Source organism: Ursus maritimus, unplaced genomic scaffold, assembly GCF_017311325.1.
Source record: "Ursus maritimus isolate PB19 unplaced genomic scaffold, ASM1731132v1 scaffold_32, whole genome shotgun sequence".
Classification (NCBI taxonomy): domain Eukaryota; kingdom Metazoa; phylum Chordata; class Mammalia; order Carnivora; family Ursidae; genus Ursus; species Ursus maritimus.
This window is the reverse complement of record NW_024425786.1, coordinates 7,584,513-7,609,343: the sequence shown is the minus strand read 5'-3', so window position 1 is coordinate 7,609,343 and position 24,831 is coordinate 7,584,513. Positions and strand designations below refer to the sequence as shown.

General features: G+C 46.1%; 1 protein-coding gene and 1 non-coding gene across 4 annotated transcripts in view; one reads left to right on the top strand and one right to left on the bottom strand.

The window, feature by feature from the left end:
• Positions 1-24,831, bottom strand: part of PEX14 (peroxisomal biogenesis factor 14) — a 133,615-nt gene that overhangs the window by 103,164 nt on the left and 5,620 nt on the right. The window contains exons 1-2 of one of the 3 annotated variants that reach the window (XM_040645764.1): positions 17,304-17,514; positions 15,785-15,832 (exon numbers count right to left, since the gene is read on the bottom strand). In XM_040645764.1, coding sequence (XP_040501698.1) covers positions 15,785-15,832; positions 17,304-17,465 — 210 coding nt within the window. In that variant the 5' untranslated portion in view covers positions 17,466-17,514. Of the gene's footprint in view, positions 1-15,784; positions 15,833-17,303; positions 17,515-24,831 lie in introns of those variants that run through there. The other 2 variants (XM_040645763.1, XM_008694949.2) reach the window with 2 other exon arrangements.
• LOC121099840 lies at positions 22,364-22,468 on the top strand. The gene has a single exon (XR_005831582.1). It is a non-coding gene; the product is annotated as a U6 spliceosomal RNA (small nuclear RNA).

The following is a 24,831-nucleotide window of genomic DNA, read 5'->3' as shown; positions in this document are numbered from 1 at the left end:
TGGGGAGCAGGCCGCCTTGGCTGCAACAGAGACTGGAAATGGCTGCAAACAAAGCCACAGAGGCCAGAACAGACGAGGCCTAGGTCAAATCAAGACGACCCCAGGTGAAGTTTCAGGTAGGAGAGCTGAGATCCGGTAAGAGACTCTACGGGATCTGGCAATCATGAAAACAGGTTCTGCCTGGTCACTACCATCTGATAACCATTTCCCAAGGGTCCCTCAGGCCCACGGCAAACCCAGGGGAGCAAATCGGCAACACACCTCCTCCACAGGTGGAGAAAAAGTTCTCAGACTACATACCCAGTAACACATTTGCTGCGGTTTTCCCAGTTTCTCATGTGATTCGGGCTATAAAACGATGTTGGGGAGCTACCGGGAAATAGCACCGGGGCTAACAAATGAAATCTCGAGGCGCATTGCCCCGGCTTCCTAGTTCTTTCTAGGGCACTCTACAGCACAGATGTCAAAGACTGAATTCAGTCATTCTGTATTCTGCCGGAAAAGGGGGCTTTAACTTTCCAGTGTTGCTGTTGTGAAAACGATTTTGGAAGACAGGGGAACAAACAGTAACATCAGTCTCTCTGATGGTTAGATCTCAAATCCGAGTGAGGCACGATCAGTCACCGACCCCTGAGTCTAACTCCACGGCCCCTGTCTTGCTTCCTGGCGTGGTGACCTGCGGCCTTTACGCCCGACACGCAGCCGCTGACACTGTACATCATCTCTGCACTCCCATTAGACCTGTCTCCAAATCCATCAGCGCACTGCGACCCGGACCCACTGACTGCGGTGCTGCTGCGGGGGAGTTCCAGGCTGACAGTGCCACCGACGATGATACGGAACAACCACTTCCGTATTCCCAGACACCAGCAGCCAGAGCCGGGTGAAGGATTTTTTTAATTTGGCTTGGCTTTCCAACCAAGACACTCTCAAAGTCCATTGGTTTTTCAAGTGGAAGCATTTGATTTTCAAACAAACAAGCAATTAGAAGCACGGGACTAGGGAGACATGGAATTGAGGACGAAGGTCGGGACATGTGAAAATGCGGGGCTGGCAGGCAACTGAGATCAGAAATGCCCAGGGATTCTTGGCATGGGAGCTCACACCAGCAGTCCAGGCACTCTCTTCCCAGGGTGTCTCTAGGGGAAATCACCCATCGATCCTAGGACACACGCATTCTAGGACCAATCCCTTACCTCAGAACAGCCTCTGCCTCAAATTCCTGCTTGAGCTTTAATGTTTAAATTATTAAATGCATTAATGTATTTACATTATTCAAGTCTTATGTGCATTTTTCTGAGATAATTTATGTATAAGAGTTTGAATGTCCATGACTGTTAATGTCTACAACCCTTCCTGTTCATTATTGATTCTGGAAGAAAAAAAAAAAGTCAGAGTTTTAATGCCTTATTTTTAATGTATTAAGAGTCTGAATAAGTGCATTCTCTTTTTTCTTTTGTAATTTCATAATTTAAGTAGTGCATTTATTAAACTGACACAGTATGAATTGTGGTGAAGCCTGGCACGGCTCCACGCTGCCGGAGCAGCCAGCTGGAGCAGCGCGCCCGCGCCTCTGAGACCAGGCGGCAGCGTGGCGCACAGCACACTCCCCAGCTCCGCGAGGCCAGGACAGGCAGCAGAGGAGCTGCAGGCACTCACCAAATTTAGGCTATGCAAGGAGATTTCTCGTCCTCCGTTTTCAAGTTCTTGCCCAAACCCCGTCTCCTTGTTCAAGAAGGGTTTCCAGAATGCTGCTGAGCTTTCGAGTAAGGCAGAAGTTTTCTGTTTATGGGAAGTCCTCATCCTGCACGCTCCAGGTGATATTCAAACTGGCCATCAGCACCCAGTTTTCAAGAACAATATAAATGCCAGGGCTTAGCACAGCAAAAACAAGCAAATAAAACAACTATTTTTAAAACGGGTGTCTCAAAATGCAGACAAACATCTCAAAGACAACACCTCCAACTTGAGCAGAACTTCTTTCTTTTGAGATCCAGTTTCCCCCGCAGAAAAGACCTCTTTCAACTACAGCCAACAGAGCGACAGTGACACCCAATGGCCTGTTGGTTCAATCCCAACTGAGCATTCCCCGTTGCGCTCCCAGAGATGGGTCTCAGGCCCAGAGTTCCTGCGTGAATACGGAAGCTCGAAAGAAACTCAGATATCAGGTACTCGTCAAGAAAGTGAATTGCTAATGGATAAATGTCCTGTCGCTACAGAGAGTACATACACACACCGTATGTAATGATACACGTGTGTGCAAACTGCCCAGGAGAACACACACCAGCACAGTCGCTTTCAGCCAGGGGATGTGAGCACACGAGCACACGCGCACACACACCGATGCACGATACATGGACTCTGCCACACTGTACACGTCGACTTGAAGCGGGAGAAAGGATGCCAGAAATTGTTCGCTGCTGTTTTAGAACCTGACTCTGTTTCTAATGTCATACGTGTACACGTACACGCTTCTTAGACGTATACGTTATATGTGTTTTTAATATATCTTCCCCCTTTCTTTTTTTTCCCATTTTCCCCATTTCCTTCTTTTCTTTTTTCTTCTTTTCTTTTTTGGCTACTCATTACCATTCTTTAACTGTTACAATTTATATCAGCATATAATGTTAAATAATTACAGGGAGCAGAGCTCACTCTAGTGAGGATATAAACGCGCTGTGGGAATCTACAGATTTAAACAAATAACGCTCACAGCAGGGGGCGAGCGGATGAATTAGCATTAATATCCTGCCTGGGAGATCCCAGTGCACTGGTACTGCTTAAATACAGATCTTTTCTGTAACAGTCAATATGACAGCTCCCGGCAATACAGCCCCTTTCCCTTTCCCAGTCAATATAGCAGCCAGTGAAAATAGAAACGTCCCTGTAGCAATCAATATAGCAGCCAGCTAAAATAAACCCTTCCCTTTTAAGGGCTATATAATAGTCAGCTAAATGGAAGAATTGGCACCCCTGCTGGATAGCTCAGCAGAGAAGCCATGAGCACTAAATGATCCTTCTGCTCTCCAACAGGCCCTGCCCAGGAAGGGAGAAAACATCCATAGGTAGGGAATCCGGGGGGAGCCTGCAACGGACACTTGGCAGGCTGCTCCTGGTCCCGAGGAGTAAATGTCCAGGTCATACGCAGGCTTCCGGGCACCTTTCAATGAAGTTTAATTAAAATGGCCAGAAACTCTAGAATCCTTGCTCCAATGGTCAGCTGGAACAGGGGAACATCTGTCTCCAGTGGGGAGTGAGAGAATCTTGATGTGAACCCCGTGCCCCCCTCCCCGTTCCTGCCCGCCCACTCCCGCCCTATTCCCACCCTGCTCCCCACCGTGCTCCCACCCTAGCCCCAGAAGGGCAGAGTATTAAGTTAACAGCCTGTGGTTTTCTGTTTTCCAGCAGCAGGGATGGCAGTTGTGTCAGAATCAGACATCCAGCCAAGTGGGTGAGAAACCGAGCATTCTATGTTGAATGCCGCCCAGCAATAGATACACAGAACTCATTTTTAAAACTCACAGCCATCAATCTGTTAAATATTGTAACGATATCCTATTCCCTCTGCCCCGCCCTGATTCACAACTTGGAAAACACTCTCCTTCCTTGGAGACATATAGGAAAGAAGTTTAATTATAAGAGAATTCGGAGGATGGCTCGCTCTGAAGGCCAAGATAGACCAAAAGCCTTTAAGAAGAAGAAAAAGAAAAATGACAAGGAGTATTCGATTAAGAAAGGTTCCTGCGTGTTTGAAGTTCTCACTTGTTCATTCTAACTAGCTACTTCTAAAATTAGTTCAGTTGGGTTTATGGATTTGACAAACGGAGACTAGAACCACACTGACACCAATACGTTTTCCAACCGACAGCGTGGAGTTAATGCTGGGATTCTGTTATGCTCCAAAGCAGACCAACATCGGGGACCCACCCCAGCTTCATTAAAATTCCACAATCTGTCTGCCATCCTTTGGGGAAAGCCACGGAGGGTCCCTGTTTCCCTGGCCAGGTGTTTAACACCCAGTGACGCTCATGTCATCGATCAGGCGACTCAGTCAAGTGCCACAGTGTCAGAAACTGCTGGAAAAAAAGATCCTGCAAGTCCTGGTGTGAGAGCTCGGGTCCTTAAAAATTTAGATCCCAACCTCCCACCTAAGCTGTAAGACTCAGCAGGTGCTCTTGACTTCAGGAATTCCAGTTAAATAACCTCTCGGAGCAAAGAAGGTTGGCATGCTTGCTCAAGGCCCTCTCACGGAAATCAGCACTTTGCGGAGGGAGACCGGTACGTTGTCCTCCAGTCCGTCCTAGGAAATCCTAGCGCTCTCACCGTGATCGTGGCAGCCACAAAGGCGGAGATGGATACGTGGGGAGACCCAGATGCACCCACAACCATACAAAATGTAGATTCACAAAAAAGGTGAGTAGCTGTTATGATCGGACATGGCACTTAGCTTCTAGAGCTGCCGCCGACGAGTACTTTATAAACTTTGACGTGCACGGACGTTTGTTTCCAAGTCTAAGCCCCACGCAAAAACTGGAGGGTGCAGACTCTCAATCAGGTGGCTGGGGAGAGCGCAGCATGATGCTAGCAGACTGCTTCAGTCATCAAAAGGCGGAGGGGAGGCAGGCACGAAGGGGTAGAGGGAGTAATGAAAGAGAAACAAAGTATGAAAGGGAAGGAGAAAGGAGAGGCATGAGAGAAAAGATGAGAGATAACACAAGAGGAAACAAAATGAAAAAGAAAGGCGAAAAGCCCACTTTGGCATTTAGAGTTTAAAGCTTTCAGGGCATTTTACGAAATGACAGTTGCAATAAAACAAACAGAACGGTGAGTCATCTGGTTTCCAACTTCTGAGTCAAAAGGGGTTGTTTCTAGACAAACTGCAAAGCACTCTGCTGCCGGCACACTTACGATGCCCATCACAGCGGCGGAACAGGATGTGGAGAGAGGACAGGGAGGTGGGAGTGAGCGCTGTCTTTGCTGGTCCCAGTGTCACTGCGAATAAAGACTGTCAAGATTTAAACCATAGTAATGGAAAGGCTATAAAGGTCTCAGCTATAATGTTTCCTCTGATGTTCCCTGTCATAAAATGCCCGCTTTCTGCTGCTTACGTGGCAATGATACACTACGCACCCGCGTACGTAGGCACCAGTGGGAACCGCGCACCCTGAGTCCCCAGTCAGGAGCCAGGCGGCAGCTGTGCTCTCCAGCCCCCAGGCCCCTCATCGCTATCTACCAAAGTGAGTATACGCACACTCGCGCACACACACACTTCCACATCCCACAAACACATACTGAGTGCCTACTTCCTACCCAGAGCAGAGCTAGAAGGGTATTTTCCCATCCTGTAGAGGGGTTAGCAAGATGCCTAGGTGCCAAATGCCCAGGAGACAAACTAAGGAAACATGCATTCTGCTTGGAAATATGGCCATACAACACGGGGACTCCTCTGCTACGTGTGCACCTAACAGCCTTACGCCAGAGCTTGGTAACCGAACGGCGAGATGCAACTCTTCCCCTCCTGTACCTCCTACAATACGAATCAGATAAACACTCGAAAAGCCGGCTGAATTGAGCACCCACAAAGACTTGCCTTCACTTGGACTCAGCCGACAAAACTACAGAAAACCACTAATTTCAAGAGCATCTTTCATCTGCAGCCTGCCACCTAACCATTCTAGGCCCACCGGGAACTGCAAAGAAAAACAGAAACAAAACTTATGTTAACACTTCATAGACATAACAAAGAGGCAGGAACTAATAAGCAAGAACAAGAGGGGCATGAGAACCACACACAGGGACGAATAAGACGAGGCTGACATCTGTAAATCAGGGAGACCGTGCGCAGCAATTAGGAAAGCCAAGGTACAAAATTAGGAAAGGCCTGATCCAGTCCAGCCCAGCCCGGTGGCAGATACAGAGTGACAGCTCACATTGCTAGGTGGGCAGCCAGGGCCAGCCACAAACCATCACTGGGCTGTCTTCCCTGTTAATCTATAATTGGCAAGTCTGTGATAGAGCTACCAATTATCTTTAGGCCCCCTGTATTTAGTTCACAGACAAAGGGAAGCAGGAGAGACCAGTTAGTAATGAGTAAGTAATGGCCACTAAAATACATTGTATCTTACGGAGCTGCTTCGGCAGGAAAAGCCATTCGGAAAATAAAAAGTGAAAGAATAAAATAAGCTAGAGAAACTCAATTTTATTCTCCCTTCCTCCCAAAGCCACACTTAGGATAAAATGAGGTTTGTGCAGGTTAATCCTTATGAGGTAAGAAAAAAATGATTAAATACATTAAAAAAATCAATTGTACATTAAACCAAATCCAGGAACTGCAAAAACAAACACCACAGCGTTCCTCCAGCCAGTATTAGCTCTGCCAGGCTGGTCAGTGGGGGATACCCCACCTGATGGAGCCCGCTGAGGCCAAGGAAGACAAGCAGAAAGGGGAGAGAATAGATCTGGGGGTGGCGGTCCAGGGGGAGGACTACAGATCTGGATTTCACTGGAATAAAGTTATTTTCTAGACATGACGAAGAAAGAGATAAAATGCTGCATCAATGGGGCTCTGGAGACCAGGCTGAATTCTTCAAAAATCCAATAGAAATAAGAATAATAATAATTATAATCACTTGATAAACAGAAGTTATAAACCACTTCACTGTCAAACGACTTGCCACTATTTCTAGTTATTTCTTCTGTTCATTAGCAGATTCTATTAACTGCCATTTTTCAGAGAGAGACAACAGAGAGAGCGCTGGGGAGGTGAGGTGAAGAGGCATGCCTTTGTCTTTGAGGAAAGCTACTCTCAGAGCATGGCAACTCCCACCCTTCCCCGGGGCTCAGGGGTCCTCAGATGAAAGCCTGCAAGCAGGCAGCGCCCAAGAGCGGCCATCAGTTACCAGCTCCTCCCACAGCGGAGTCGGGGCTGAGAATTCTTAGCTAATCCTAAATAAACCTCCCAGGGCTGAAATGTCGTGGCCAATTTGTTTCTCGGTGTGTACTGCAACCATCCGGTTCTGCCTGCAACCAAGCCTTCCCCTTTCTGTCACCCGAGGGAGCCACACAGCTGGGAGATCTGAGGGCCAGGGCCTGTGGGGGGGAGGCTGCTTGTCACTCACTGCAACAAGGCCCAAGCTGGCCCTGCGTCAGGCTTGGGCCCCATCGTCTAAAACAACGGGCAAATCCAAAGTCTCCCTTCAATGTGCTCGACCGTGCTCCAGAAGTGAGTCATTTAGAACCGAAAACACACCTCTGTAAACCCAGCTTGGGGTGCGGGAGAGAAGGGGAGGGAAGCGCCCAGAGGAAGAACAGGTAATCAAGCATAGGACAGTCGTGTTCCCAACAGAGTAAAGACACGTGCCCACAGGCGAAAATTTCAAAACAGCTACACATGATTAGAGTGGGTTATCAATGGCAACAAGTGAGATCTGACAAAGAGATTTTACCCTCTTAAAGACATCTCTATGTCTCTTATCTTCAAAGCAAGTGAACTCTGCTGTTAACTCTGACAGTGACGGATTTATGGACCTTGATGGGGACGCAGATAAAGGATCTCCCCCAGCGGGGCAGAGAGAGCAAGGATGGAATACCCTGGATCCTGCCGTCTCCTTACTTGTGTGGATTCCGGCGACTCCCCGAAGGCCTGCACAGCCCCGGCACCACTAAGAGCTGGAGTCCGAAGCCAAGCGCTCAGTTGTGGCGGCGTCCCTCCGCCCGCAGGAGGTAAACCGGCAAGCAGCTGCTGCCCCCTAGAAGCCAGCAGGGACACAGCACCTTGCTCTAGAGACGCAGATGAAAAGATCCTATTATCTCGCCTCGATCTCTTAACCTGTCATTAGTGAGGTACATGGGTGCAGACGCCTCCTCCAGCACGAGGAGGCCCACATCACCTGTGATAAATTAATAGGTGCCTTTTCAACAGCTCAGATGCGTACAAAAGACTCCAACCGGGGAGCGCACGAAGGCAGCAGCCTCACCAGGCAGCCCCCGACCAGAGCCGGAGCCCCTCTGGCGGTCCCTGCCTGTGACCCAGACGAGAGAGGCTTGGCTGTCCGCACCTGGGGCTTCAATCCCAGTCCTGCCCCTCACAAACTGTAGGAACTGGACTGCCCTGGGCTGGTTTCCTCGTCGTAAACTGAGGCAAACAGTAGTTCCCACCCGTTTCACGTTAGGATGAAATAAGCTAACAAAAATAAAGAGACCAGTGCCAAGGCCAGCAAAATGCACCCGAGAAGCCCTCCTGACCTAGGTCATCAGAGCTGGTAATTGGTCAGTTAATCGAAAAATCGGTTAAAGCCGGGCATCATTAAAAATGGAGCCTACTCTACATACCTTAAACATTTTACATTAACTTAAAACCTATAAACGTACAGTCATTTGCTAATCTTTTGATGTGGAGCCAAGACCTTCTCTTTGAGTGTGGGCCCACAGACTGAAGTTCCCAGACGTCTTTCTTGCATAAACCCCACCCATGACACACCCTTCACAATTTCTAAAGCAAAGTGAGAACTTAAAAACAGTAGGAACGCAAATCAAAGTACTGAATACTTCCAGATTTTTACGATCTTCCCCTAGTTTAACTATCTTGCTCACACCTGAAAAGACATTCTACTTGCAATTCACATTTACCAGAGCATTCAGCTTAGCTTTCACAGAAACTTCTTTTCACATTTATGTTTATAAAACACACTATATTTGTAGTTCCCTCTGTTCACTTTTGTATCTCACCTGTCTACAGCATTCACTAACAAATACACCGGCTGATGACCTCTTGGTCTGCAGAATAGGGGTGAACGTAATGGGCTGCGAGCCGCCCACTGAGAGCACCCCGGGCCTCCTGGAGCGGCTTCCACGGTGCCGTAACAGCGGGTCCGTCGCTTCGAGGAGTGTGTCTAATGTGAGCTCTTGATACTTTAAAACAATATGTATTTACTGATGCTGCCGCTTCATGTGACAAGAGGTTTGAAATAACTCTCGAAAGTACACACAAGCCAAAAGGACGAAGCAACAAGAAAGAAGGAAAGGGGAGAAAAGCTGTTTAATATATGTTGTCTTCTTTTTCCCCTTCTCCATCAAAATCCAACTGCAGTGAAGTGTGGAAAAGCTAAACCACCGATACAAATCATCACCTTGCCTGGCTGATCCTGTTAGCAGCTCCTCCCCACCAGGCTGCAGAAAGCTGCCCTGTCCAAAGACCCTCTTGCTGTGGCCCCGGGGCCACAGGGGACAGACAGAGAGAGCGACAGGGAGGGAGGGAGAGGGAGGGAGAGGGACAGCAACAGAGAAAGACAGAGAAAGGCCTCCTGACAGACACTGCGGGGGTGAAGGGTGTGACTGTGACCCAGAGCGCCACCCCACAGACTCAGTAAGCACCAGCAGGCCCCTGTGCCACCAGGGACACTGCTAAGGCAAGAGGTCACAAAGGTGGCAGCACGTCTTTTTCTCGACAGGGGCAATTTATCCGATCCACTGGGGGCTATGAGTCAGCTCCTCCGTGACTCTGAGCGTCAGAGAGTGCCCCCGGGTAGATTTACCTCAAGAATCACTCAGTGTGGGCCCCATCTCTAGACTGTTCAGACAAACTCATAATGGCAGGGAGAAGATTTGTGGAGCAACAAGCATAAATCTTGGTTATAACTACAAACCATAAAAGAAAGGAGAGCTGGGAGGGAAGAAGGAAGGGCGGCGAACACGTCCTCCTGCAAAGCACCACTTCATCTTCCTGCGGCTTCTCACAGCACAGAAGTGGGATTAACTACAAGATCGTATTTTTCAAACCCAAACTGGTCTGCACGGTTTGAGAACGCGCGAAAATATTTCAACTGAAATCATCCTGGAAAACGCAGGGCACCTGGCAGTCCTCGGCACAACATGACATTCAGCGGTTCTCAAACCAGGGGCTCGTGGGAGAGTCACAGTTTGCCGCAGGGAATACCCATCCTTTAGGTGGCACTTAAAAAAAAAAAAAAAAACGCTTCTAGGTGAAAAGTCTTTCAAATAAGATGATTGATCTTAAGCGAAAGAAGAACCTCTGAATGTCCCTCCGCCCAGATAAGAGCTTCCTCTCCCCCCTCCTCAGCAGTGACCAAAGGCACCTGAAGAACTCTGAGACCATCTCCAGGAGAGAGGGGGCAACCGTGGCCTGGCCTTCTGGAAGAATGATGCGGGCAACGAGATTACAGACTGAATTCGCCCCACCTGTGCCCGGCTCTGCACAAGGCAGAGGCGCTTGGCTCCCGAGTCCCCAGGACCCTCGCCGGGTTGGTCAGCCGACAGTCAGGGCCTCTGACAGCAGGAACTATAACAACTAGCAAGACTTACTGTGAAAGCCAGGAACCCAAAGTATAAACAAAGCTGAGTAACTATTTCAAATTCCATTGCCCTAATTATTACTCCTAAGAGTTTCGATTCGTCTAATAATTATTTGTAAAAGGATACCTTAAAACTGAAGAAAACCACCTCTTCATTTATCTGAAAGAGGAAAGAACTTAAAGGGCCCCACCTAGTCTATTCAATAAACCTCGTCCAGAACAGGAGGGACGAAGTAGGGAGAGACAGTAATTTCAAAATCAGTAAGTGGCCTAGAGATTATAGACAAGCCACCCAGAGCCGGAATGAGGCTTTTCTCAAGTTCATCCAGCTCGGAGGACTCTCAACAGCTTCCTCCCCACATGATCTGTGGGGCTCTCTGGCACCCTCCCCAGAAGGAGGGTGTCAAAAGAGAGCATTTTCATCACTGAAGGATTTCCACCACTGATAAGAGTGGGGAAGGAGGAGAGCCAACCACCTTCCCTATCTGAAAGGCACCAGGCCTCAGGCCTGCTCCCAGGACAAGGCGTCCTCAGAGGGGTGTCCCACCAGCTCCACCCTTCAGTTGTCTACTCTTGATTTCAGTCCCAAGTTTCTCAGCAGCAGTTGTGAGGGGTTCACCCCTGCCATGTGCTGCTAGTAGTGGTTTAAGTACTAAAATCTGCAGATGATTCGCTTTTTAAAAATAAATAAGTAGAAGAGATTTAGGATTATCCCTATGATGTCACCCCCACTCATCTGCATCCAGACAGAGGTCCCTGAGTGGAAATTACAGCTCACTTGAGTAACCTAACTCAGCACAGGAATCAACCACGACAGATTCTTACAATAATAATGCTTACTACTTTAGATTTGCCATATTGATTTATTTTTCCTGAAAAAAATGACAATTTCTGAAATCTCTAAATGGGCCAGTTTCATTACCCCTGTGCTTATGGATACATCTTCATGAATATGACATTAAAATGAATTTGGGAAGCCTGGCTGGCTCAGTCGCTAGAACATGCGACGCTTGATCTCGGGTTGTGAGTTTGAGCCCCACATCAGGTACAGAGATTACTTAAAAATAAAATCTTTTTTTAAAAATCCATTTTATCTCTCCACCAATTGCTTTGAAGTTTACGAAATACATGCATCGTATGTTCTAGACATGTACATACACATACACACATATGCACACGCTATACACAAAGAAATGGGTTGAGCATGTGAATGTCATCCTTCAGAGATTTTTGGTGGGGACAAAACACAAGAAGCACCTGTCCCCGGTGAGCTTGCCAGCGAGTACGACCGAAGTACGCCAGCCACTAAAGATACAAATACAGGGTGAGTGTCAGGAATACACCCGCAAGGTCTTTAGGAGACAGGCAACTAGCCACAGGTATTCTTAAAGAAGAGCTCACGGACTAACACCCTGAATTCATGAAGATATTAATGGCCTTTTGATTACCGGCCTCTGGTTAACTGACTTAAAAACCAAAGAGAAAATCTTCGGTGACCCAGGCATAAGGTAGATGAGCTCCCCAAGAAGGATTAAGATCAGATCCACGATGTAGGACACCCCCGCCCTGGACAAGATTCCGTCAGCCTCAGGGAGAAACCAGAGGCCACAGGATACTTCTGTACTTAGAGGGCAAAGCTGAGACATGGCCTGGCTCTGTGAGTGGAGAGCATCCTTATTATTAATAATTCAGCCTACTAAAAAAGATTAATCCTAGGGAAGGTGATAAAGTAGAAATGACCATCATATTTTATAAAAACAAATTCATTGTAGTTTGGGACTATTGGGGTGGAGGGATGCAGGGAAAGGATAAAAACCAAAACAGAACCAAAAAACTATACCTGTTAAGTCAGAGGAAGAAAGAACTGGCGGAAGACTCATCCATTAGGAAGAACCTGGTGTCAAAGGGCAAAAAGCCAAAATGCTAGTTTCACCCAAATGCGTAAGCTTGTATGAAACAGGTGGCCTGCAGTACTGCTGGATATTGAGGAACCTGTGCTGAAACCAGTGAGCACGGTGCAAACGAAAACTTATTTATTGCTCACTTCAAATAACCTCAACTCAGATGACTAAAAGGACTCTCAGCCGGTTACTTAACCCTAGTTTCTGAATCCCAGCAGGACAGGCAAACAACTGTCCGCCCATTTAAAGACCCATCGGCCAGGTGGGGCTTGATCCTGCGCGAGGACCCCGCCCGGGGCCGAGAACATGCCCACACAGGGGACCAGAAAACTCAGGTCTGAGAGAATTTACAGAAGGTTTTCAACAGGTCATGGTGGGGAGGATGGGCAGGGAAGCTGGAGGCTAATCTGTCAAAACTCCTTGCCCCACGAGGCAAAGCTCAGAGACGAAAAGTAAGGAAAAAGAAAAAGCAATCGGCCATTTTAACTTTGGCAGAGTTTTATCATCAATAATAAGGGAATTTCAACTGGGAGTTTACAGAATTTATCAAGACCGGTCTGTTCACCAATCTCCAGCCCTGAGGGCATTACAACATTATAGAGCAACCATCTCACTAATATGGCTAGGGTTGCCGGGGTGGTTTTTTCATGGTAGGGAGGCCTGAGGGGCAAGAGAAGGTAACATGTAGTCACTATGTGGGTGGAACCCAGACAAGGGGGTGACTAAAGACACCAGTGTGTCATCTCAAGACTACAAGACAATGCTCCTCACCACCAAATCACAAGACCGTTTTTCTGGTCCGGAGAGGGCAGAAACGAAAATCAGGCCCTCCTGCTCTAGGAGATAAAGCAGAAAACTAATGTGAACCCCCAAATATCACCCGTCCATGCCATCTGCATTGTACTGACCACTCTATGGAGCCTCTCTTGTCAGAACTCACTTCTCTAATAAAGGGAAAAATTACTCCGAAGTGATCACCTGGTTCGGGAGAGGCCGGAATAAGATACGCCTTCAGTATCCCATGCTTAGCCCTTTCGGTGTAAAGAATAGGCAGCTTCCACGAAACAACGGTAGGGAAAATATGCTCTCAGTTAAAAACAAAAACAAAAGCAACTTAGCAGGGTGTTCCCCCAACACTGGAAAATCCTATTCCTCAAGACCTGGCTTCAAGTTTCACAAAAAAACATCCCTAAGTATACCCCGGGCAGAACTCTTCCTTCTCTGAATAATGAGGGCTCTTATACTCCCAGCCAGGCAATTCTGCACCAAATTATATGCGATTTTGTACCGTTTGCTAAAATTATATATGGTCTTGTGCTGTCTGCTAATTGTTTCATGTGTACAAATGCCTTTTCTTCCCCAATAAAATACATAAATTACTTAAGAAGGAGGCTTAATTTTATTCTTTGTCTGTTCCTTCTAAGCATCCAAGAGACGGCTAATGCACGTGCCTGAGAAACCTCCCCTAGGGCAGGGGGCCTCGGACCCAGGGCTGTGGGCTTTCTGTGGGTGGGGGATACCACTCCATCCCTTCGCCAGCACCCTGTGACTCTCATCCAGCCTACTGCCCGCTTAAAGTCCTATACCCTGACCCGCCACGAGTCCTCGCCAGTGCTTGGGGGGCCCTGCTGCCTGGCACCCTCCCACCGCTGCTCTCAAGAGACAGAAGTAGCTCACACAAGACCATACAACGCGGCTGGTGCCCTCATTTAATCAGGCTGCTGCGAATGGTTGGCCAAAAGCAATAAGGCCATAACTGAGAGACTGTGGGAGTTTAATATAAAAAAATTAATATAAAAAAAAAAAAGAAGGGAAGGAGAAAGGGTCCACCTTTTAATAGGGCCCTAATTACCCAACTCATAGGATCAGCCCAAATGAGATGGGAGTTTATTTCGGGGGTTTTTTTTAATTATTGTTTTTTTTATATATATATAAATTGCTGCTATGTGTTTTCTTTCCTCTGAGCAATTATGTAGCAAGTACGTAAAGAGGGGAAAAAATATTAATTAAATATAAGGTAATTGTAGAGTTGGCCTGGAGAGAATGAGTCTGAACTCTGGACGATCACAGGCTACTAGGGTTTGAAGACTGCTCGGGGCCTCCCAGAAAAGAAAGAAAAGAAAATACAACCAAACAACAAGCAGATGCAGAGGACAGCAGGAAAAGAGCAGCATCCAGAAACGTTCGTGGAGCAAAGGGGCTGCAGGGCTCCAAACACCCAGAAATCAGCCAGGCTGCTGTTGCTTAGGGCTCGCTGCTAGAAAGAACCCCCCAGAGTTTAGCCAATCATGCTGCAGAAGAAGGACCAGCCAGCTCTGCCGGGGATCAGAAGTTAAGTCAGTAGATAAAATGTAAAAGGAGACCGAGGAGGTAAAGGGCTGCAGAGGACTACAGCATTCGATTTGGACTTTAGTCCAAAACCAAGCACAACTCCAGCCCTGGGGCACTGACGGCCCCAGGGGAACACTCCAGCTCCCTAGCTAAGGGCCTGGCAAAGCAAAGCCCTTCTGAAGCCTCTGGCTTTCCCACCACCCTGACCTCCAGGACAAACCCAGGCAACACCAAGAGTGAAATGAAGCCACTGTGGGGCGTGGTGGGAAGGGAGCCGGACTTGATTAACACTTAGTAACAGCGAGTGTCACAGAAGACAACCGCGTTTCCCTGAAACAGCCCCAACAGGGCTTGCGTCACCCTGGTCGTTCAGCCTCAGCCAAATCCAACTCACCTTCTGCCTTGGAAAGGCTGAGTACGGGCTAGAATTCAGGCCTGTTCATGCCAGCTAAGGACCTCACATCACCTCTTCCCACTACTGCTGGAGGAGAGGCAAGAAAACGAGGCCTGGGAAACCAAAGCTGGGCGGTGCAACCCTGAGCTCCTTATCGCCATCCAAACAAAGACAAAGCTCTGAAAGCTGGCCCTCCTAAAACTTCTCTGGTTAGTGCAGAACAGGTCTTGCTACCCAACCAACAGGATTTGTGGCAGGCCCTGCAATGCAAGCTAGGATGAAAGTGGGGGGTGCTGGCAGGGACTGGGGCTCAGACCACCAAAGCAAAAGCACTTCGTGAAGAAAGTTGCCTTCAGTGCTCGGGAGGCCGTTTCCCGTCAATACCGTGAGCAGATAATGTTGGTAGCGAGCAGCACACATTACCGACCAGGCAAAAACAGAACTCCCTGCCTTACCTGTTCCTCAAAGGCCACCTGACAGCGCTCTCACCCTGAAGGGCAAAACGGCTATTTCAGACAATCAAGCAGCAACCTCGTCCCAAGCCCACCTTCAAAGGGTTCAGGCATCCCACTGATTACTACTGATCAGCAACAAACAAAGCGCTGCACCACGCCCTGAGCTAGATGCTTTCTGTTCCAGAAAAGACCAGTCTTTACTAAGGAGAGAGCCCACTAACCCCTGCATGCCAGAAAAGAAGTCAGAAGTCAAAGGTCACTAGGTTAGTCTCCACACAGCACCTCCTTTCGAAGAGACACTAATGATGCAAAACTATAGGGTCCTAGGGTTTCTCCACACTCACACAGTATTTTCATGATTAGAAAATGATACTATATACCTTGGGTACTTACCAGAGGCTCTCGAGGCACCACATTTTCACTTCCTGGAGTAGAGCTTGGCTGCAAAGAAAAACAGAAACAAAAATAAGATCACAGTGCCACCCAATGGACATCAAAAAACCAAAATCACTCCATTCTCAAGCAACACACACCAACACCTATTCCTCCTATTTCTCACCAGCTTCTCAGACTGCAGAATGTTCCATGGTGGGCTGCCTGTAAGAAGCAGCCCACCGTGGAGTCTGAATTTGCCAGTGAACGTGAAGAGACTGCTTCTGGGTTCACTGCCACAGCACCTCAAGGAGAAGGCTAGGTTTGGCTTAGGAGGGCCCGAGGTCAGCAGCTGAGCAGCAAGGGCTGGGGTCCATCACAAGATTCACAGGAATAGCAAAGTCCAGAGGAAAGGCTTCATGTGAGAGCAAAACTTCCCTTTTGCCATCTTCCCACCAACTGACTGACCCCGGAAAAGCAGAGCCGAAGTGGAGAACCAGATCCAGCCACAAGGGGGCCCCAGGTGCCCACACTCTGGATTTTCTCCGGGCATCTACTTGGAGCCAGGAAGCACAGAAACTATGGACACTGGTTCCTATTTATCACCCGTCACGGAGGACACCAACCCCCAGTGGTAAGGAAGCTTGAATCTGTTGTATAAACAAGCCAGTGACAGGCCGAAAGACCAACCGGCAGGTAGGGAGCCTGTGGCCCCCTCGCCTGGCTCCACTCTGTTACCCTCTCCTCTGTCTGGATCTCACATTTGCCTTCAACCCAGGGCTGATGATCTGCCCAAATCCAGAGAAAGGGAGAGACAGAGACAGACAGACTCGGAGGAAACTCACAAATCTCCAAAAGAATAGAACAAGCAGTTTGAGAGAGTTATGATTAGTTTACTGTTACTGATGTTCAAGCCAATTTCCAATTATCTACAGATAATATCCAGACAAGTGCAGCTGATCTGTGGGTCTCAGGAGCCAGCTTCCAGCCTCGATACTCCTCCCAGCTCGTTCAGATGGCAAGTGCCAGGCCTCTGGTGCGGGGAACAAAGAAGGTGGGAGAGGAAAGAGTCCAGTCCACGGAGGGTCCCCAAAGATCTCCTCACACCCCGTTGCCCCTGCACGGCTGGCACACAGCACAGTGACAAGAACTCTGCCGGGAGAAGGACTCTGTCCCCTCATCCAAAGTCCCAGAATGAGGTCAGCCTGCATGAAACCAAGTGGAAAGTCTCAGGGAATCTGAGCACGTGTTCCCTGCCTCCCTTCCCCCCACCATCTCCCTCCCTCCTGAGGCTCCCAGCAGGCAGCGGTAAGGGGCAGCAGGGATAACCTCCCGCATTTAGATCTCTAGCCCAGGCCCCACCTCAGAGTTCTCCATCCAGCGGCCTTCCAGCCTCCTCTGGACTCAACAAGTTCCTCCCTCTGCCACACGTATCCTCTTCCAGTGTTCCCCTATCTGCGAGAATGGCACAACCCTCCACCAAAATATACAAACCAGAGTCCAAAGGAACGTTCTGGACAGCTCTTTCTCCCCCACTCACCAGAGCTAACACATTATCAAGTTCTGCCAACATTCCTTCGTAAATATCCATGGAATCAGTCCATCCACTTCTCTCCACTTCTACTACCATCACTTGGGTCAAAGCTTCCAAAATCTCCTCCCTGGACCACTGCCAAGAGCCTTCACATTGGTTCACCCACATCCATGCTGGCTCTCTTCTAATTCATTTTCCACACTGCAAACAGACCATCATTTCAAAACGGTAATAATCAGATCTCACCCCCCCACACACCCCCAGTAAACCACTATAACAACGGCTCTAATACAGAAAACCCTCTCAACATAGCCACTGGCTGCAGTTCAGGTGTGTGTGACACCACGCTGCCCAGCTCTGCCCACCAGACACCCAGGCCTTCGCACATGCTACCCCTGCCCGTGCCTCTGACAGTTTAACACATCCTTCAGATTTCAGCTACGTCACTTTCTTGGGGAAGCATTTGGTCTTCGACATCCAAGACAGGCTGAACTCTCCCTACTATATGCTAACACCATCCACCTCTCTTTTAGGGACTGAGCAGGACCGCAGCTTGACTTGTGTGATTATCTGACTGAGGTCTGTGTCCCTCACCAGATTAGGACTCTGCAGGGGCAGAAACTGTGTGCCTCTTACTGCAGCCCGGGGGCTGAGGACAGTATCAGGCACCGATTAGGCCTTCCACAGATATTTGCTGAATGAATGAAAGGCAACAAAGAATAAAACATGGTTCTTACTCAACTGAATGCATTATAGATTCAAGTTCATTATCTCCCTGAGGGCTTCCTCCACTCCACTTGGCAAATATAAAATGCTAACATTTCTTTACCTCTTTCTTCATTTAGCTCTACAATAAGTGTCTGAAATTATTGCTGATGAGAAACTGAGGCACAGGAGGTTAAATTATGTGCCCGTAATGACTCAGCCAGTACCTGGGACTGAAGGGATTTGAAGCATTCTACTTAAAATCATCGAGTTTTGTCTAGACCACATTTCATTAAGCGACACTCTTAATGCTACCCCCCAAATAATAATGTGAGTTATTTGACTCAACAAAACTCAAACAGCTTTAATATTTATGAAGCCTCCTTCTGACTTAACCCAAAGTTTTCCTCTTCCTGAAATACAACTCACCACTGTGAATCATTATCACCAAGGAACTTCCCTTAAGATTAGTTCATCTCTTGAATAAAGGGAAAACAGTACACTACTGCACTGTAGTGGAAGTGGAGAGAAATGGAGGTACTAAGAAGTCTCTTTCACCATATACCCTTTTGTATCTTTTTAAACTGTGAGCCACAGAAGTGAACTCTCTGTTTTAAAAATATACTAAAATTTTTAAAAAGCTTCTCTCTCATTCCAACACTCCCCTCTTCCTTGGGGGACCCACCACTGACGCTGGCTCCTTACAGATTCTTCCAGGGACATTCAAAGCGTTTAAGAACCCACATGTGTGGCATACCCCGATCAAGGAATCTGAATAGCGACACTCTCCAGACTCCTGAAGTCTTGACTTCCAGAGCCTTCCTCTGCACACCAAAGCCAGGACTCCAAGCCCAGCCTCAGGGCTGCTAAGAGGAGCAACATTTCCCCGCACCCTGTTTGAACTCACAGGACTACTGAGGTCTGTCAGGCCGGATCAGTGAGCTCACAGAGGACCTCTCACAGTCTGGGAATTGCCCAACACTGATTATATTCTAGATGATTCTCCAGCTCATTTTGGAAGACCTGCAGTCTAGAATGGACCACGCCCCATTTCTCATCTCAGTGTTCTTTAGAAAATGGTTTCTTGATAACCAAAACAGCCTTCATCCTTACTACGCTCCACACTGATTTCCTTGATAATACAATCTGAGATTCTTCATTTGATAACTAGTTTATCACCTCTCTATCCCCACTAGATTTTAAGCTCCTTAAAGGAAGGCACTTTACCATCTTACTGAAGGCTGATCTTCGGCACTTAAAATATCACCAGTACCCAATAAATATGATCTTAAGCTTTTTTTAACTAAAAAAAGCTAAAACAAAGCGATCACTTCATATACAAACGCACAAAAGAAGCAAGCAGAGAACCACAGCAGGACACGTGTCCGTCCCTGGGACATTTCCTCTGCAACTTAACACAAACCTGGCCTACTCCCCAGCGCAGTGTTGTGGTCCAGTGGTTCTCAACCCCAGAGCAGAATCACCCCCCACGCACACACCCCAGAGGGGCATCTGAAAATGTCGGGGGGGGGGTTCTGCTGTCACAATGACCAGGGAATCTCTCACTGGCATTTAGAAGGCAGAGGCCTGGGAGGCTCAATGTCCAGGACTGCATGCAATGAAGAACTGTTCCATCCAAACACCAACAGGACCCCTTGGAGAATGCTGACCATCTTTCACAGGCAGCTCTAGGTGTCGCTTCAAAGAAGGGCAAAGGTCTGAGCAGACAACTGCCTGTCAGAAACTCCACCCCAGCACGTGCAGGTCCGTCCGGCTCACTAACCCAGCTTTTATGAAAGCCCAACACTTCTCAAACACCTACCCCTGCATCAACCCCTCTTAAGTGGTCAAGTCTATCTTCTGGCTTGAGACAAATCTCTACAAATTAAATTTCACCTTGATCCTGGAAATTCTGACAGGGTGGTCTTGACTTTAAAAATAATACTAATAGTAAGGCTTAGAAATCACCAGCTGAAGCCCACTGCAAAGGTGTAAGAAACATGCTCTAAAGCAATGCACCGTCAGGATCCTTAGCGGCCAGAATGCAGACAGCAGGAAGGAAACAAGAGCGGGAGCGTAAGGCGGTGTTAAAAAACGAACACACAGGGGCGCCTGGGTGGCACAGCGGTTAAGCGTCTGCCTCCGGCTCAGGGTGTGATCCTGGAGTCCTGGGATCGAGCCCCACATCCGGCTCCCTGCTCCACTGGGAGCTTGCTTCTTCCTCTCCCACTCCCCCTGCTTGTGTTCCCTCTCTCGCTGGCTGTCTCTCTCTGTCAAATAAAAAAAAAAAAAAAAAAAAAAAAAAAAAAAAAACGAACAGACAGAAAAAGACCAGAGTGGCAGAGAGAAATGCTCCCAGTTTATTAGGCACAAAGTCGCTCTCAGTCCTGCTGCCCAGGCGCTGACCTTCCCCAGCCAGAAGGTGTCCCCAAGCACTGGCCCGGAGGCACAGCAAAGACCGACGGCACACGCAGCTCAGATCCGAGCACTTGACAGAACATCCCGTCCCACACCGGCCACGTGGCTGTGTAACTCCGAGTATGTCCTGTGTCGGTCTGGCCTGCAGCTCTTCGCAGAGTAGAATACGGTTCAATTCAACAGTTATTTTTTGAGAGGCACTGGCATAGAGGCAAGTGCATGAACTTTGGCACCAGGAACGGAGCGACTGTGGGTACAGCACTCAACCTCCCTGAACCTCAGTCTCCCCATCCGTGGGAATAATGGGAAAAATACCTCCACCTCACGTTCAGGGTGAGATGACAGAAGTTATATCCTAATGCCCCTCTGCTCAAAATCGACCTACAGACTTCTGCTCTGTCTGTGATGGAGTCATCAGGATCAGACTTAACCTCCCACTGTGAACAATTAGAAAACTAAACCAAATACATGATACCACTGTTTGTAGACACTGGACAGTAGTGATTCCTGACAGAACAGAAACAAATGATGTGAGCCCTAAGGTCACTCTGGTTTTCTGCCAAGAGGCATGTTTCAGACTAAGAAAGGGGGTGTGGGGGAGGGAATCCCAGCAGAGCATAGCGGTCTCTTGTTGAGTTGAGGAAACAGAGATTAGGGTTCAGGGAGACTAAGGGAGCTGAGAGCTGCAGACAGAGTTCCAGAGAGGAGAGGGCTACGCCCAAAGAGAGTTCCAGAAATCTGCACAGAGGTTCCCTTACGTCTTGCTGCACAGTAAAACGTGTGCACGCACAGAGTGAAACTCCACAAGGCTGAGAAACAGCAGTGAAGAAGCCATGAGGTTAATGGCTCCCAAAGCCCTCAAAGGCCTCATGAGCCACCAGCACCAGAGTGGGATGTGCTCACTGCTCCGTCCGAGCACTCAGTAGAGACCTGGAGGGGCCACATCCTGGTAGGGGAAGGGCAGCTTATCCCGAGGGTGAAGGCCACCCTAGATCCACCGTAACAAAGCTTAAAAACGGGACTTGACGGAATCAAAATGAACCAAAAGTAACTTAACTACCCACCAGAACAAATCTCAACACTCTTTAAAGTAAGACCACAAAATCCAGACCCTCAATAATGTAAAATTCACAGCATCAGCACCCACTCAATAATCTCAAAGACATCAAGAGGCAGGGAAGTGTGATCCATAATAGTAAGAAAAATTAGAAGAAATCATTCACAGACAACATTAAGATAAGCGTTAACAACCTTATTCAAGAACTTAATGCAGTTTTAAAAACACATACACTGAATCAATATGTTACACGCCTGAAACTAATATACACATGTCAATTATGCCTCAATAAAAAGAAAATTCAAAGGAAAACTGGATCATAGTAAGAGAGAAATATATCGCATAAAAAGAAAGCAGAACTTCTAGAGATGAAAATATAATATCGGAAATAAAAATTTCACTGAATGGGAGTGACAGATTAGATTCTGCAGAAGAAAAGGTAAGTGCACTTGAAGAAACAGCAACAGAAACTGACCAAAATGAAGGACAAAGGGAAAAAAAAGGAAAAAGAATGAAAAATATTTGAAGAAATAATGGCTGAAAATTTTCCAAGTTTGATGAAAATGACAACCTCCCAAATGCAAGAAGCTCAACAAACCCTAAGCAAAGCAAACACAAAAGCATTCTAACGCACTAGACAATCAAATTGCTAAAAACTCATGAAAAGGGGGAAATCTTACAAGCAGCCAGAAAAAAAGAGAACCACTACCTACAAATATTAATCAAGACTAAGAATGACTTCACGCTTCTGATCAGAAGACCTGCAAGCCCAATAAAAAACACAGTAGCACTGTATCTTTAAAATGCCTGTGAGGGGAAAACCTGTCAACCTAGAATTCTATAGCCAGTGAAAATATATCTCAAAAATAAACACAAAATAAAATATGTGCTTGCTTCAACAGCACATATACTAAAATTGGAACAACAGAGAAGATTTGCACGGCCCCTGCACAAAGATGACATGCAAATTTGTGAAGCATTCCATGTTTTTTTGTAATGTGTAGAATTTTTCATTTCTTTCTTTCCTTCTGTTTTGGGTTTCATTTGCTCTTATTTCTCTAGCATATTTTCTAAAGTTAGTATGGTACTCAAAATGTTATTTCCTTCCCAGCACCGCTCTGGTTGTAGTCCACAAATTTAAATTATATTGTTTTCATTTTTGTTCAGCTCAGAATATTTTCTTACTTCCCCTATGATTTCTTCTTTCACCCTTAATTTAGAAATCTGTTGTTTAATTTCCAAACATTTGGGATTTTTCCAGATTTTTTCCTATTATCAATTCTCGTTTACTTACTTACTTATTTAGATTTTTTAAAGAGTCTGCTTGAGATTCTATCTCCCTCTGCCCTCCCCCTGCTCTTGTGCTCTCTCTCTCTAAATAAATAAAATCTTTAAAAATAAATAAATAAATAATTTAAAAAATTAAAAATAAATTAAGTATGTAATGAAACTTAAAAAAGAAAATTCTAGGCCCAGGTGGCTTCACTGGTGAATTCAAGTAAACATTTAAGGAAAAAGTAATGCCAATCTTACAGACTATTTCAGAAAAAAGAAAAAATGGTAAGATTTCCCAACTCCATCTATGAGGCCCACATTACCTAATAGCAAAACTAGACAAAGATTTCACAGACACACACAAAACTACAAATCAATACCTCTCTTAAACAAAAATGAAGAAACCCTTAACAATACTAACAAACCAAATCCAGCAATATATAAAATGGATCATACATTGTAACCAAGTGGAATTTATCCAACAAACAGAAAGTCGGTTTAACATTTGAAAATCAATCAATATGAATCATCATATTAATCAAGAAAACAACAGGATCAACAGACAGCAAAAAGAACACGGGACAACAGTCAAAACACACATAATTTTTTTAAAAACACTCAACAAATCAAAAAGTTGAAAAAAAAATAATTCCTTCCATTTGATAAAGGGCACCTTCAAAAAAACTTACAGCTAATAACATATTTAAATGTGAAGACTGACTGAATTTTCTCCAAAGATCAAGAATAAGGCAAGAATGTCTATTCTCAATATTCCTCTTAACATTGTATGAGAAGTCCTAGAGAGTATATAAATTGGAAAGCAGTAAGCAAAGCTATCTTTATTTGCAGATGACAGGATCATCTACAGAGAAATCACACAATCTACAAAAAAAAAGCTATTAGAATTTTAAAGTGAGTGTAACAAGGTTACAGATACGAGACCAACATACAAACTCAATTTTATTTATTTTTATCACGATAAGTACACTCTTTAATCCCTGTTACCTATTTCACCCATCCCCCCACCTCTAGCAACCATCAGTTTGTTCTCTATAGTTAAGAGTCTGTTTCTTGATTTGTCTCTCTTGTTCTTCCTTTGCCTTTGTCCTTAAATTCCACATACGAGGGAAATCATATGGTATTTGTCTTTCTCCAACTTCTTTCACTTAGCATTATACTCTCCAGCTCTACCTATGTTGCTGCAAATGGCAAGATTTCATCCTTTTTTATAGCTGAATAATATTCCATTATATGTATTCATATGTGTGTGTATGTGTATATATATAAAATGCATATATATATATAAATATATATCACATCTTCTTTATTCATTTACCTATCAGTGCACATTTGGGCTGTTTCCATAGTACGACCATTGTAAACAATGATACAATTTTATTTCTATACACTAGCATTCAACAATTAAAAATGAAATTTCAGCATGACATCCATAAACAGCATGCCAAAATAGAGAAATTTAACAAAATGTGTACATGACCTCCAAACTTAAAGCTACAAAACACTACTGAAAATTTAAAAGACAACATAAATGAGACACATGTGTTAATGAATTAGAAGATCAATATTGAAAAGATGTCAATTCTCCCCCAAATTGATCTATAGATTCCACACAATCCCAATAAAAATCCCAACAAGCTTTTTTGTAAGAATTGATAAACTGATTCTAAAATTTGTATGGAAATGCAATGGACCAAAGCTGAAACAATTCTGAAAAACAATAAAGTCAAAAGACACTACACTACCTGATTTTAAGACTTACTATAAATCTACCGCAATCAAGACAGTGTTTCATTTGCATTAGGATAGACAGAGATATGAAACAAAACAGAGCTCAGAAACTGACCTATGTATATACAATTTTTTAATTTTTTTAAAGATTTATTTATTTATTTGAGAGAGAGAGCAAGAGTAGGGTGAAGGGCAGAGGGAGAAAAAGACTCCCCACTGAGCAAGGAGCCCAATATGGGGCTTGATTCCTGGACTGGATCCAGGATCACAACATGAGTCGAAGGCAGATGCCTAACCGACTGAGGCACCCAGGTGCCCCCAATTTTTTAA